Source organism: Lineus longissimus, chromosome 17 (genome assembly GCF_910592395.1).
Source record: "Lineus longissimus chromosome 17, tnLinLong1.2, whole genome shotgun sequence".
In the NCBI taxonomy this organism is placed as follows: Eukaryota; Metazoa; Nemertea; class Pilidiophora; order Heteronemertea; family Lineidae; genus Lineus; species Lineus longissimus.
Window position 1 is genome coordinate 8,850,208 of NC_088324.1, and position 16,088 is coordinate 8,866,295.

General features: G+C 41.2%; 1 protein-coding gene across 13 annotated transcripts in view; it reads left to right on the forward strand.

The window, feature by feature from the left end:
- The window catches only part of LOC135501153 (GTPase-activating Rap/Ran-GAP domain-like protein 3), a 185,742-nt gene that overhangs the window by 153,971 nt on the left and 15,683 nt on the right, over window positions 1–16,088 (forward strand). For 11 of the 13 annotated variants that reach the window (XM_064793016.1, XM_064793019.1, XM_064793020.1 and 8 more), the window contains 5 exons: window positions 3,301–3,370; window positions 8,037–8,126; window positions 12,366–12,450; window positions 14,751–14,869; window positions 15,857–15,921. In XM_064793016.1, coding sequence (XP_064649086.1) covers window positions 3,301–3,370; window positions 8,037–8,126; window positions 12,366–12,450; window positions 14,751–14,869; window positions 15,857–15,921 — 429 coding nt within the window. Of the gene's footprint in view, window positions 1–1,174; window positions 1,251–3,300; window positions 3,371–8,036; window positions 8,127–12,365; window positions 12,451–14,750; window positions 14,870–15,856; window positions 15,922–16,088 lie in introns of those variants that run through there. The other 2 variants (XM_064793027.1, XM_064793017.1) reach the window with 2 other exon arrangements.

Below are 16,088 nucleotides of genomic sequence, written 5' to 3' on the forward strand. Positions count from 1 at the left end.
CCACGTTCATGAAATAAATCGTTTTCTTGTGATATTTCCGCTGGAACTAATATCATTTCTATCCTTTATGCGGACTTATAGTAAGCTTATTGCGCTTGTCCTCGAATTGGTTCCTCCAGTGCTATTCGCGTAAGATAGCCAATTCTGAACTCAAATACTCTATCGTGACATCGTGTCATTCTAAAGTCTGCTGTGTTGGGCATGGAATACTGGTCATGTTTTTAATTGGAAGCTGGAAGTCAGAAGAAGTGTAGAGTTATGAAAGGAGATTTCTACGCTGGGAAACCTCAGGTCATTTTGGAGTTGTATAGTGAAATGAAGCGCTTTGAGCGATGAAACAGCAACAAATTTAGCGCTTAGGAAGACTCAGCATTATCTTATTGATATGATTATCTAACTACCAGTCAAAAATCGTGTTTTGACAACTAACAGTACTCCTTTCTTTGATGTCATCGAATGACCTCTAGTTCTTATCGTCTGGAAAGGACCAAATTAATTTCCTGGATATCTGTCAGCTTTTGGAGGTAATAGTCCACTCGAGCGTTGTGCTGCGATTTCTTCACACTTTGATGTGCACGGCCTGGAAGTAATTCAAGATTGACCTATGGATATGATGTGACTAGGATCGTAAAGGAGAGGTTATCGCGAATGGACTGAATCTATATTTCTAACATGCCCACAGTAATGTGCCAGTTCTGATGTACACATTGTCCACTGCTGAGATAAAAGCGTAAATGATTATTATAGTACTTTAAACTAGACTTATAAATCCTCATCTTGGGGTATAAAAGAGCGAGGTGAACAGTACCTTCTCGTGGCGTACCGGACTTCGCACAACTTTGCTGTTTGAGCACAAAAGTGAAAGGATATCATAGTACATTATCCTCGCATTGAGGTACCATGCACCATAAGTTACTTGGATGATCGGAGTCATCACTTGAACCAAGGTTTTTGAGAGTTTCAAATCATAAATGGTGTCAAATGAAGTGAGCTGCATCCATTTGTTTGACGTAAACCATTTTGGCCAAGTTCGATAAAATTTCCAGACTTTAAATGATGTAACGCACCTATTCTTGTTACCTCAATACTGGCATTTGGATGTTAACCTCTGTACCCAGATTCGGGTATTCGAGTTTAGACAATAGGCTTAGAATTAAATCGCTCAGTTCGCCGACCAGAATGGATCCAGATATCTATGAACAGCTCAAGAAGCTGCGACTCGTCAGTGATGCCTTCATGGCTCGGAGACGGTAAGCTTAACATCATATATTCCATACTTGTGAGAAATTTCACCATCGAGAGTAGAATCATGCACAGTCGCGTAGACGATTTCTCTTATTTTCCTGGAGATTCAGGAGTACACACCGCTGCTAGTCGGGGTATACTTGTGTTTAACGAATCATTACGTTGGTGGCCTTGGTCTACGGCCAAGGGGTAAGGGACAGAACCTAACTAGTAAATAGAGAAGTTGGTATCATTTGAATGAAATACTTTGAGTGCACTGGCCCGGTATCCTATCAGGCTAGGAAATTTTATTTAGATATTAGTGAAAAAGCACAAATGGAACCGTGCCAATGTATTGTGATACAAAATGAATGAAAAATACATGTCTCTGGATGATTACTTATTCAATGCTCGGTCATCGTGTCTCATTCTAAAAAGTCCAATGGTAGCCCGGTCTATCGGATTGCATCCGTCGATATTGAAACAGTCGGATTATGTTTGCTTAGGGTTGTTTACATGCCTTGGTAGCGAAGGCGATGTTTCCATTAAATCAAATGGCTGACAACAGAGTTGTGCTGGACTAATGGCAATTATTCCTCACCGTTGAAAGGTAAGTATCCAATGACGACATCTTGAGATAGGCAGCGGATTTGCGCCAAATGAATCTTGTCCCCTGATTTCAGCAGTACTGTCAAGCCCTACATATACTCGGTCATGTCAAGTAACAATCTAAGTTCTTAGCTGATATGAACCGCCAAAAGATCGAATATACTGTAGTGTATGCACGCGATGTAACATAAATTTGATGGCTTTCTTTTGATCCCTCATACTTGTTTTGATTGTTGGTCATGATTCCTGGCAAGGATAAGTACCATCGTTCCAACCAAGATTGCGTGACAGCTGGATATTTTTTCCTGTTGGGTAGAATGTTCTTTTTGCAACGGAGGTAACTGGAAAGAAGCTGTGGAGCTGTTGTTGCATTTACAACCAGTATGGCTCATTCCTTCTGAACGATGGGCGTTATTCAGGAAGGAAGCAGCAGTGAGCTAGAATACTAGTGTAAACTTTCAGTCATCCAGGTTCGTCAGTAGCACTATAGGAAGCTCACTCTGTTCACCGAATTCGACAAACTAGAGGCTGACAGTGTCTACAGATTCGCCGATGTCCGGAATTGCTTATGTGGGACTGGTATTGTTCACGACCGATCCCGAAACTTCCCGTGCGAAGACTGATGGCATAATCCTAACGGCCCGGCCCAATGTCTGCGTTTGTTTCTCACTACTTCCGCCGTGTTTGATGGCACAGCCCCAAAACCTGGCGTCCCTCGTAAAGATACCTATATTGGAAGAGTGTTCTGGGCAAGACAATTAGCTCCCCAGTGATTTGTAATACAGCGATCCTGACAGATAATACTCCTAACTTATTTGTCTGGGTGAATCCTGACGCAACTTGTTACGATAGTCACGTCCCTCGCATCCGCTATGGAGACACGAAATGGGCTACGGATGTTTGAGAATTGATATGGCAGTTTTGACGAATCTCTTCTGAACTGGTCGGTCGCTAGTTGTTTTTTCTGGCTGTCAGGATGCCATCGGGTATTAGATTTGATATCCAGCTTTAGCTTCATTGCGAGGAGTCTACGTGAGACTTGCAGACGAATCTATCGATCATGTAGTGATGAGTACTTGGTGATTCTTCTACGACGTCGCCCTAAATTCGTCTCTTACTCGACACTGATTTACTGCTGACCGGCGGGGGTCAGGGTAACATTTACTGTCGCAAAATATAGATCATACTAAAGTTGCTTGCGACGCGAAAAGTACACTGGCAATAGTTTCCGTTCACAAGTCTATCAAGAAAATTCCCCGTGCGTGGTACACGACGTAACACGCTTTGGGAAGCAAGGTTTTCTTGAGCGAATTTCGATCTCTATATTTGGGATGACGAAACGAAAGCATCTGTGTCCATGTCTTCCCAAAGACTCATTCAATAAGCTTCGAGTTGTTTTCTTTTATCTTTCCTTCATATTATCCGTCTCATGGTGATTATAATGTTCGTGTGTTTTTCTCTTTTCAGTTCTTCTGCCAGTGACCTTGCGGCCAGACGGGGAGTGTTCAGCCGCCGCCATTACGGATCAGTGGAATTGGTGAGTTGATTGCATTATCACGATTCGATTTCACTGAGAACACAACGTCGTCCAAACATAAATAACTTTATCCAGCTTTGGCTAAGTTGGTGGCCCAGAGTGTGTCCTTCAGAATGTCATTAATGATTCTACCCAAAGTAAATACGTGCGCTACCTTGCAGAAGTACAGTGGGGTTTGAGTGGCATATCCAGAACCTCTTAAAAAGAGCGGACGCATCCCCATTCATCGTCTTATCTCCACAAAGACACAATGCAATACCGCATCATGAAACTTCCATTAAGGCGCGCAGTATGTTCCCATCTGTGTGACAGGCTACACTTAAATCAAGAGGCATTTTGCACAAATTGAGATGGATTTTTCCGATCCGACAATGAATGGATTCAAAGATCTATTCTCGTGGAAGAAGGCAATTAGGGACGCATTTATTCATCCGACTTTCTGCAGTTATTATCCTTTCTCGCTATGGAGCAGTCGACGTCGTTGCAATTATTTTGAACGCAACGCAAGTTGTAATTTCCTTAACGTATTTTAACAAAAGTTTCAATCACTTCGGTTTTTAAATGGCATCTTGCGCGTCTCATTCCCAGATAATCCGTCTACAAAATCCCTTTAAATGTATCATTATTTGTGAAATTGCATTTCAGAATTAACATTTTATCCGGAAAACTTCTCAATTATCTGATTCGCTTGTGACAAGAGCACGAGATGTTTGGGTCGCTCGTGATATTTGAATGATTTGAAAATCTGCGAATGTTAAGTGTGGGAAAGTATAGTATTCGCTTCAAGGCATAAGGAACCTTTCTCTACCCTGCCACTCGAGATAGATTTTGTTTGATATATTATTGTATTATTAATATATTATATGATGTCATTGTTTGGCTGTGTTTCCTATGAGAAACGTCATCAAAATTAGTCACAAAACTAAGCAACCATTTGGGCACCATACAAGGGGATTGGCTGATGAACGCGGTACAGACGCACCATACCTCTTGGGAGATACATGCAGATGAACCAGGGTCATTCCGTACACGCGCTTACCATTTGAAGTGAACCTTATCTTCAGGCTTGGGATATGTAATACCCAAACCCAACCGAAGCTTTAGCCGCCGAAAACCTAGCAAGTCGGTTTTTAGACCATCCAACCTTTCCAGGCAATCTCATTACTCAAAAGAGCTTAAACTGATTAAAGCGTGACTTTGATGTCCAAAGTCCGGCCAAAGACGTGTAACATTTTCACTTTTTTTTAAACCGGTGTCGTGTCCGCTGATATTCTGCAAATTGCGCATCAAAACACGACCCAATTTCTAAGCAATAATAGCGCACTGCCGTACGTCATCTCTATAGATGCAGTAAAGTGTTTCGCAAATGTCAATCTACGTAATTGTAGTTGAACAGTAAACAGATGCTTTTGCCGCACACGCAAAAACAGTATTGTTGTCCTTATCTTGAAAGCATATTGACAGAACTTGTTTTGAAAACATCAAAGATGCACTGATCGACTTGTTGTTGTTAGTGGCACATGATATGACGAACATCGTGACTTCTCGTCGTTTCTAAAGCCCGCAGCATCTCGAAATGCCAATCTTACTTGATTGCATTTGTTTACAAACAGATCGGCCAACCTTTGTTGATACACCAGAAAATTTAAAAATTGCTCCTTCCCCTTGACATGATTTGCTTAAAGGGTGCATTGTTGGTATTTGGGAACTCGTTCTTGGTACACGTACGTGATAAAGTTCATGGGTGTAATACAAGGCATCTCAGCGTGTGGTGGAATGCTAAAGGCGTGTGCGCGTGAGCGTTGTCTTTTGTTTTTGACACGTTTGTGGCAGATGGTGAAGTTCAAGGATAGATCGTAGCTGGTGGGAGAATACTTAAAAGACGTATTGGTTTTTTGTTTGTTTTGGAACACGTTCGTTGCAAAGGAAGAAGTTCATGAGCGAATCTTAACTGGTGGTAGAATACTTTAAGGGCGCGTTGGTGTTGGTTTGGGAACACGTTCTTGACTAATAAAGAAGTTCATGGCTGGATTGTAGCTGCATTGCTTAATGTTGAGATTTTCCCACAGGTACACGAACGCGTTAGATTTTTCTGCCTCCCCAATCTTTCTCCCTCCATGATTAGGTGAAATGAGGTAGTCAGTGACAAGCATATAGCTCATGCCGCATTAGCGCTAACAACTCCATTAGGTTACATTTTCATGTTCAGGGGGATAGACTGCCAAGTTGGGGACAGAAATACTTGATACTTGCGGATGACCAGGTTGCAAGGTCTCTCGCGTGGAGGAAATAACAAGGGAGCTCCAATGTATACATTGGCGACGTGACAGTGAATAAAGATTGATTTTGGTAGGGTACCTTGTATCTTAATGGCCTTCACCGATATCGTTCAAAAATGGCATCAAGCAGTCTCGCATCTCACTGCGAGAACTCGTGATATTTGAGTGGTCGAACGAGCTATCCTTTAATTAGATGCGTAGCAGCAATGACGGGAACGAGGCTGGACACCAAACACCTGGGTCATCAGAGAACTGGATACGTCACCAAAACCGATCATCAAAGTGCAACGTCACAACATGGCCTCCGCTTTCATCAGCTAATAGGATTACATATAAAGTACTCGCTTGCACTTGCGCTAATTTTTTTCAAGCGGTAACATCAAACATCGCTTACTTTATGATCGTAAGGATAATATTGTACTTCGAGGCAAGTCTTTGATATCAATAAAAGCTCTATACCCTTGCCTGGGCGCCTAATACGTGATAGCTAAAATGACCTATCGCTTTGATTACAATGTAGCTGTTTTCAAAGCATGTTGACTTTTTTTTACTTGATACATAATGACCATATGACCTACATGTAACGCACTGTCTAACCTTGTTTGCGCTAACTAGATTTATCTACTATATAACTGCAAATTTCCACATAGCTTAATAGTCTCTGACATGATTCCGAACTAAATGTTATCGAAGTACCCGAATTCGGTTCACGTGAACTACACGCGCGGAATCACACTATGACATGTATGAGGGGTATCAAGACCAGCAGTCTGCCCGCCACATATAGGCTATAAGTCTATCTCGTTGGACGAGAACCAACAGATCGAATGCGTGACAAACCCAACTGGTTGATGATTTGCGCTTCGGCTAATAGACAAAAGGCGCAGATCAACATAGTCTGTGATGACTTCAACGCGCTGCCGCGTTGATTGCGATTATAAGCGGGTACCATTAGGGCTGTGCGGGGAGTAAATAACGGGATCAAATACTGTAACGTCACGCCGTGTTAGTGACGTCAATCAAAGTCGCCAGGTAGTCGAAACTAATGTGTTCTCATCAACTGGGTCAGACTTTTTGATTGAAACGACGCCGCCCATGCGAATGCACCAAGGTAGTGTCCATATGGATGTTGTGATTGGCCAATAATCTAATCGGTATTAGGAAGGTTGAAAGTTCAGAGGCTTGTCACGGATCCTTGTACGTATACGGATAGAAATGTTCACGAAATTCGTACACTTTCCGCAGAGTTTTATCCGTATACGTATAACGATCCTTGATAAGTCGCTGTTCTCAAACTCCCTATTTCTGAGCTTTAAAAAAAGAAGTTTGTAATCTTGTTGTTGATCACACAATGTATGAGGCAAACTTGGAAAGCTTGGGGACTGAGAGGACACATACATGCATGCGCCCACACTATGCCTATATTGACCGCTATCAGCGGCATAACAAAATGAAAACAAAATGTATGGTAAGGCGTACCGGTAAAATATCAGTTGCAGCTTCTTGCGGAGAAACCATTGCCTTACTATCGTGGTTGCTAAGAGACTTATACAAAAGAAGAAGTTCTGTGACCCAACGGTGACAATGGCTTAATGAAATGGCATGTTTCGATAATAGTGCGTCCGCTTATATTGAAAGATTCTGCTTTTAATGTGCGTTCGCGCGGCTGCTCGAAACCAACAAACGCTTTTGTACGGAGGATGTACTTTAGGATGTCAGTAAACTCTGAATTCTTTCTTCCAAGACAACAATGAAACGGTGTATAAATAATGCAAGTTATAAACATCGAGTACGCAAGCGAAAATTTACAAAAAGACGGCTAAGGAGTTGTTCGTCAAGGTAACCATCGACGCAAGCCAGGAGCCATGTTCTCTGGCTCTCTGCCAGCAAGATAATCGTTTCAGTGCATTTTCTGTTACAATATATGACAAGGTCCGAAGACTTCGTTTAAGTTGCTCTCCAATGCCACTGTTTTTTTTCCATGTGGCTTTATTGTAAACTGCTGTAAATTGTCAGTGCTTCGTGTACTGCATGACTTTACCGAAGTCTCAAGGCAGGTTTCGCTTTCTGTACGAAGTACGACGGTTCGTGTGTGCATAGCCTGTGGCAAAAAGGGAACCGATGGCCGCAGCTGGTACCATAAGAGAAGGAAGAAGAAGTTTCTCTCCATCTTTGTGTAGCATTTTATCTTTCGAGTTGTGCAAATGGCTCACCTATCAACCGATTTTTTTTTCAGGCACGCGTTGGTATTTTAACGGGCCGTCCAAAGCTTCCCCTTTCATTGTGGCTTTCTTGAGCCTTTCTTGAAAGATAATTGGGTTTTACCTTTAATTGGGTTTTACCTTTAATTTGATTTTAATATTTGTTATTGTTTTGTCTATTTCCAGTTGACGTCGTGTGAAGATGGCACCACCACGAACTGCAGTCGTTTCCGGGTCGAGACGGGCGAGCGTGACGTGGAGGAGGTGGGGCATTATGTAAATAAGGGGTTTATTCAGATTATTTAACCTTTGACCCTGCACCAACCAATCACATGGCTTTCAAGTCATAAAATCCGTTCAGGACGGCAATATGCATTGTTTATTAGATGAGGGAATTCTTTATCAGTATTGGTAGATCGGCTTGCATTTAAAACCAACAAAAATATTGTTAGTCCACCTGTTTTAGTATCATCATTTCATGGAGGTTCATCTTTGGGGGTCATCGGAAGAGAGCTTTAATTGTTTTGAAAACTGCAATTTTTGATTTTGAAAGCGAAGTTCCCAGCCGGTAGCGTAGCTTTCTCGGTAACTATATGATGAGGTCTTTTTAGCTTGTCATCGTATCGATACGAATAAGAGAATGTTATGTCTTGAACAGCATTGCTACACACATTCACTTCGAATTTCTCTTCCATGCTCTGGCCTGTCCTCAACGGCAATACATATCTTTCTTTTGCTTGCACTGTCCTTGTATTGCTTTCACCCAGCTTAGTTCTCCATCTTTTTCTAGTAGTCCTACATGAACTGAAAGGGATTACGGCCTGCTCAATACAATGTACCATCATTTCGCATTTTTATTGCATCGACCCCCACAAACAGCTTTACTGGGGGGCCGATAAGCCTAAACCAGTAGTTATGCATTGTTTGGTTTCTGCGAGAGCTTAACGTTTATGGTATCTAAACGAGTTCTTCTCAGACAAGTCTTTGTTAGATGTCGACAAAGGTTCATTAAGAGAACTTAATGGTACTAAGGAAGTGCCGCAAGCGTTGTCAAGTTTGCTTTCAAAGATATTCAAAGCGCATAATTTTCCTAGGTAAGATTTAAACATATCTTCAATGATTATCGGTACTTCAAAGACGAGAGGGTTGGGTTTACCGAATATGGCAAAAACCTGTTTGGATGTTTGTTGCGATTTCGTTTGACGTACCTTTAATTCAAAAATGGCTATCAATATAAATATACCTTTGGAATGGCTTTAGAGATGAAAAATTACAATTAAAGTTTAATTTGAAAAAATGGCCGGGAATGAAATCTATTTCTAGAAAATGTTGGGTTTTTCAGTAGCATCCGCATTACAGCAAAATCCCGTTTAAGGATCTGTAACGTTGGATGAGATTTCTTACTAAACCCAATTAAATTTAGAACGGCATTGCGGAAATTAACGTGAGATTGTACCGCCACGCAATTACCATATAGCTTTCATAAGATATAATTACCTTACGGGACGATGTTAATGTCTAAAGATAGGTTAAAATAGCTCTGAACTATATCAACATCCGCTTATGTCTCTCATGGCCTGTCTGGGTCGGACACGACTGACTATTAAAAAGACGTACCGTTTCCAAGTATTTTGAAAAACTAGCAAATTTGGAAGAGGATATTTTCTAAACCTCAATAAAACTGAGTACGTCATTATAGAAATGATTATGGCCTCCCGCACTACCGCCATTATAGCTTTATTAGACGCGGATGTTGCCTTACGGAAACTATGCCCATCCCGAGTTAAAATAGTGGAATCAATACAAGTCTCAGTAACGTATAACCAGTGTGGGAAAAGTGTAGACATTCTCTGGCATGTCTCTGATGAAGTTCAATAGAAAATTTATCTTTCTTTTTATGTTCGGGTTTGATTGAACAGTGGCATTGTACATCATTGTTTTCGGTAATAAGGAAGATGCTTTCAAAACCTTCCAAACTGTAATGCAACTAAATCGGGCTCTACGTCTCGAAGAAAAAATTCTAAGTGTCGTTCAGATCAACTAACCGAATTAATAGACATTTAATTACAGTGTTTACTTCGTGCTTTGTGATAAATCTTTCAAACTGTTGAAATCCGGATTTTTCCTTTCAAACACCATTAAGATAATTGAACGGGGGTTTTGCTTTGAATTGGTTGTTGACGAAAAGATCACAACGCAAATGATTTATGCAATGGTTTAGATGTAAAATAATTTCTTGATTTTTGCCAAGTGCTTATTGTGAAGAACCTCACTTTTTAGACAATTGTTTACAACAATGTCGGATATTCCCGAGTGGCAAACAGAACAACAGGTTGTTTACTAAACCAAAATCGCTTTGAATTTTCTTATCAACTTTGATGTTAAAATATACCTGATCTTTTAGTTTTAACCTTTCAAAGAGATGTTTTCCACAAAAATTTCCATTCACGTTACAAAAACACTTTGTCTCCCGGGATATCGAAGAGATTCAAGTTTTTATCTATTTTAAAGAGATCACCCTGATTTAAGAACTTCAACACGACGATAGAGCTTCGCATTTCATAGCTAAAGCCTCATATCTGAAACCTATTTTTTTCTTTGAGACACTGTTTCTCATCCTTAGAGAGAAACAAAAGGTTTTTTAAAATCCTTTGTAGTTCTAGAAAGCAGAAAGCTTTTTGATAATGAGCGCAGCAGCCACAAAACATCATAAAGGTTTCGCCAATTCCAAACGGATGGCGGATACGTTTCGGCAAAACGTGTCTATTAAACAGTTCTTAAACTCTTCTTGAAAGCATAGCAAAAAAATAACCGTCCAAGATGATTGGTGTCTTCTATGACGACCATTTTGAGTTTGATTCACCAAAGGCAGAGACACCGACATCTGCTAAAGGATGATGGCGGATGTTGACTGAAACGCCAAGAATCTGTTTCTCACTACTAGTATTATCCGGTTAGTGTTTCATCAAAAACATACTTATCATGACGCCTGGCTGTCTAATCTTCACGAAGAGATACAGTCGTGCTCTTGCCGCGAGTTTGAAACGTAAACAAATACTTATATCATTCGAAAATAATGACAAAGTCATACGAGAGATGCCACGAGGCTCTACAGTGTTGTTATCTTTACTGTTACCAAATTTCAGAGGTTTTTGGTAAGAAATATGACGATGTTTTGATTCGAAACAAACACGTACATGTATTCCATTCCATGACACCAAAATAATAACAAAGTTACAAAAGATGACCTCGGGCTAAAGGTTGTCATCTCGGTGCATTCTTGATAAAATTTCAGAAACTTTTGTATGTTTTGTAAGAAATAAGACCATAGTTAATATTATATTTCATACCGTTACACCAAAATAACGAAGTTATGAAATAGATGGCCTGTGGCCCTACTAAAGGTTGTCAGTCGCAGCACGTTCTCAAAAAGAAGCTTTATTCGTGTGTTCAGTAAGAAAAAAAAAACGTAGTGTATGGCATAAACAAAATACCAATATTTAATTCCATAGTCACTGAAATGATAACAAAGTCAAACGGAAGGCATAACGGAATGTTGGCATCTGCTCAATGAGGCTTTATGGGACGAACTAAAACGCTATTTTGAGACGAACCACATGCTTCATTCCTTAACACCAACATAATGACCAAGCCATCTATCCCAAAAGACGACCGTGCCACGTCGCTATCTACAGACGGCCATCTTTTCACTGGGATCTCGAATTTCAGAAGCTTTGAACTGTTTTGTTAGAATTAAAAGCGTATTCTTAGACGTAAACAAAGATACGTATCGTCTTAAATCAGAAAAAAACTTACCAGAAATACGAAAGATTACTTGCGGCTTTAAGAAAAGTTTTCAAATTTTCCTGTTAAATTTTTTCTTCGTCTAGGTATCACTTTTGTCCTATATGCAAGGCCACGAGCCATCGCACATGTTTACCAAATATCCTCGCGTCTTTCGCGAGTTTTTTTTTGTTTCTTCCGCGTGAAAATTATCACGTAGCTCCTTGCTTACCCCCAAGATTCGCACCCGTCATCCTATACACCTTATTTTAGTTCTCAATCTTCTTCCCTGTCTCCTCTCCTAACATTTCACAACTAATTACCGGTGTCTCATAAAATAATGCCGTTGCGCGCTGACATTTCACAAACTGGGAAGACAATAACACGTCTGAAAGCGGATAATCCGGAAAAAAACCTTACGATTTGGTTCGTTTGAGAAAGCTTTGGTATTTGTTGTGTTAACGCCACCACGTAGCTTTCTAAAATAACATTGATTATGTACGCTGTTGCCATAACAAACTGTGGTTTGTATGTATAACATGCTCAAGTCGTTTCAATTTCGTAAACATCCTCTTCTCGCGTAAAAAATCACAAAAATACTTTTTTTTGGGAGGGAGGGAGGAGAGAAGGTCATGGCAATTTTATTTTCAGAACCTTTTTCGAATCGCCTACATATAGAGTCGTGAAATATATATGGTTTACCGTCTTGACCATTGTATCGATTTGTTTCAGGGCTCGAGTCCGCTGGGCAGCCCCGTGCACCTGGAGAATCCGGAATACCAGACGCGGTGGTACTTCAAGTATTTCCTCGGAAGAAGTAAGTCGTTTTTTTCCTTTTCGTTCTGACGTAAAGAGTAACTATAGGCAGCTGCCTAGGGGTCAAATGTGTGGTCTTAAGGTGTCTAGTTTGCGCAGTTATGGGAAATGGCCTTGATTCAACGATAAATGAACTCCTCGTACAAGCGCATGTAAGTGTAGGTTGGACACAAATGAATCTGAATTGCAGTTGACAACTCTAATGCAGCATTTCGGTTTACTGGAGCAGTCATTTCGAAATACCACGCTGGCCTTAAGAAGCCTATCATGTTGATAATATTCGAATCTCAAGAAGATGTTTTTCATGTCTTGGGGCTGCTGCCGCAAATGTCAAATGCTCTGTTGAGAAACTCTTCACCGATAACGAGGAAGGAGAACGTGTTCAACTGTTTGAACAGTCACCACAATCACGACAATGATGGTCTGCGTGCCCTTGAGAACGTGGACTTGAGTAGTCGATACCTGCGTAGAAAGGCATGAAGCCTGTTGAATTTCCTCGTAATGTTTATAAGTTGCAGTGTCCACTGCTATTTGAAGTAGGCGCGCATCTTAAGATGACGGGCTCAATTGAGCTGACTCTTTGTGAGGCCAATGAAGGCAAGAAATCCAACTCCATTCAAGTCAGAAATATGAGTTGCTAGAGGGGGCTCCTTCTCCCTGCAACCCGCTCGGGTCGGGCAATAACTACAAAAACGAAAACAAATAGGAGTCGGTGTCGTTGGCGTCGTGATATCAACATCAAGTAAAATCCGACCTCGCGAGACCTTTCAGGATGAAAGAAAAAGTTCGTGCGCAAGGAGTTGTACGTGCTTAAAAATGATTCAATACGCCTTTCCTATCCTATCCTATCTAAGAGTTGAAACAAAATTAGGAAAACATCAAACAATTTTGAAAAAAAACAGCTTAAACAAGAGAATCCACAGCTCTACTCCAACGTGGGAATCGCGGCGGAGTCCCGAAAAACATCTATGAGCATCTTATTGATTTCTACTAATTGGCTACCTGTCTTCAACTCTCCCGCGTCTTACCGTAACCATCTTATCATCAAAGACGTGTTGTGCCCCGCTTTCGTCTGTGCGGTTGGCGAAGCCTCCCCGGGGCCTCATTGTAAGCCACCAGAGGCATGAGGAAAACCAAATTTGAGGCTAACGTAATCATATGAAGTATTGATCGCGACGATATCATCTACTCAAGACGTCTTTGAAAGTAGTGCCAAGTTCGCCGGCTTACTCTTGGCTCACGTTGATAACATCGCATACGTTTTCAGTGTCTGTCACGTAGTCATTATGTTGAGGTGTTCTCCACGAATGGAGAGTGCGTCCTTCAAAAACATGTTACAAATACAATTTGGACATGTTTTGTACTATTCTAACGTAAATTTTCGTTGAAACGTATGTTAGTAACCGGCGTCGGCTTGCGAATAAGCGCTTGTGTATTGAACGTGTTAGAGTGGTTTACATAGCAACAGATGTATAGCACATACATCCTTACAGCTATACATCCGTGACATAGAGCCTCAAGTAGAAAACAAGTACGCGATGTCTGAATACTAATGTAATATCATTTAGCTTTATTCAATGCCCTCTTAAATATCCACTTAACCATTCTCTGCCAAGGAAATTGAAAGACGATTTTCCAATGCTTTAGTTAGACCAAATTGTCAACTCAAGGCCATCACGTGACGACAACATCATTTGAATATTCATGAGGTTGGAGGGATACCAGCGGTGAGCTACCGGAAAGCGAACGTATTATTAATTGGACTTGAGGAAACTGCGAACCTTGGGACCCCGACTTGGGAGTTATAAAAACATATCGCAGCAATAATGAAATCCGGGCAGGCAGTACCCTCTGCTGGAAGCTCTCCCAAGAGACAAATCAATATTGTATTATTGGCGATAATGATGTGAATACTACTATAATTAACGGCCAGGGTCGGTCCGTATCCTGATGAGGGCGATGTTGGTGAAGGATTGGCTGCTGCAAAACTCAGCACAAACGGAAGAAACATACATGCGCAACACGTTTGGTGGTACTTGTCCTTCTTCTTAACACATGGTCTGCATCCAGTGTGTTCCTTCTCTGTTACCGCCAGAGAGCCTGTACCAAGATTTGGTTATTCATGAACTTCCCCGTGATACTGAAAATCGTCCTAAATGTATTCTTCACGTTGATCGCTATCGGGGTGGTAATGCAACTTTCCTGACATCTAGTCGGGGGATACGAACCCACACCTTTTCATTGCGAGAAAGCAGGGGGCGAATGTTGGAGCTTTGAGTTTTATACACATGTTTCTTTCAGTGCACCAGAATTACGTCGGAGCTGACCCAGATAAAGAACCATTTATAGTATCGGTGGTCGTGACGGATGCGAACAACCACAGCGTGCCACAATATCGAGCTATCTTGTGGCGCAAAACAGTAAGTTTGAGTGGGAGAAATAGCTGAGATAACGTTTTTGGCTGTTCTCCAGATGTTATGTCTTGCTGGAGAGACCATAACTCGGGGGAAACGGTGTAAAACAGTGTCAATCTGTCTCTCGGCGTTTCCAAACAATGAGGGGAACACTTCGATATTTGAAACTTATTTTGGAACCAAAACAATGCCTTCGGACAACTTGCGCTAATTGCAAAACACACTTTTAGGAAACTCCATTACAAATATCAGAACTTTTTCCAATAATGAAGTTCGTGACCATGGCTGCCGCGAGCAATCTAAAGAATAGAGTCATTGAAAGTCCTCGAGCATATGTTCCATTAGTATGTCGTTGCCAAGACACCGAGAAGAAAAACTGGCCAGGAACTTGACAATTAGATGAGGCATCATTAAAAGAAGCTGTATTTTGGCTTTTGGCTATATCTATCATAATGTGCCAATGCATCATTGTTTTCAATGTAAATGCACAAACCTTGAATCCCCTTTCCGACTTCATCTGGTTGAATTACAGTTATCTAGCAGTCCAACTTGGACCTTTGCAGACGACGGATATTACTAAGTCGTTATCTTAGTCGTAGGCAGTCATCCCGACTTCGAATACGACTTCATTATTACCGCCTTATGCACAGGTCCGATCCGGAATTCAAAATCTTATCGTGCAGGTGGATGTAGTTTGTCAATGTGAGAATGTTCGTCAGTTCGGTTGAACCGAAGTTGTCATTGGACTACTGTAAGTCACTCTTAAAGTTAAAGTCGGACTGGAAGTCATAAACGATGCCCATCTTTGTATTATCGCCCAAAACCCGTTGCCGAATTCAGCGCCTCTAGCTTGTGAGGCATTTCAGCTCTACCCCGCGCTGTTTGGTGAAAAAACTGATACATCCAGTTCGGTATTAACTGCAATAAAATCCAATAAGAAGGCAATTTTTTTCCCTGACCTGTTCTTAGTTTCTTCATCTCTGTACGTTGCAGGGTGCACAAAAGTTTTGCCTTCCATACACGCCGAATAAGCCGATGACGGTGAAAGGCATCCTGTGGTAAGTAGCCAGGTGTTTGATATCACAATGTTCTCAATATCAGAGTATGGCTGATGTAGCTTATTAAAGGTTTATAGTTTTTGTTCGTTCTTAGTCTGCATTCGGAATATATGAAGTGCATGCTAGACAGTCGGATCGTTTCCGGTAACGAGTTCTGGCGAAGAGGC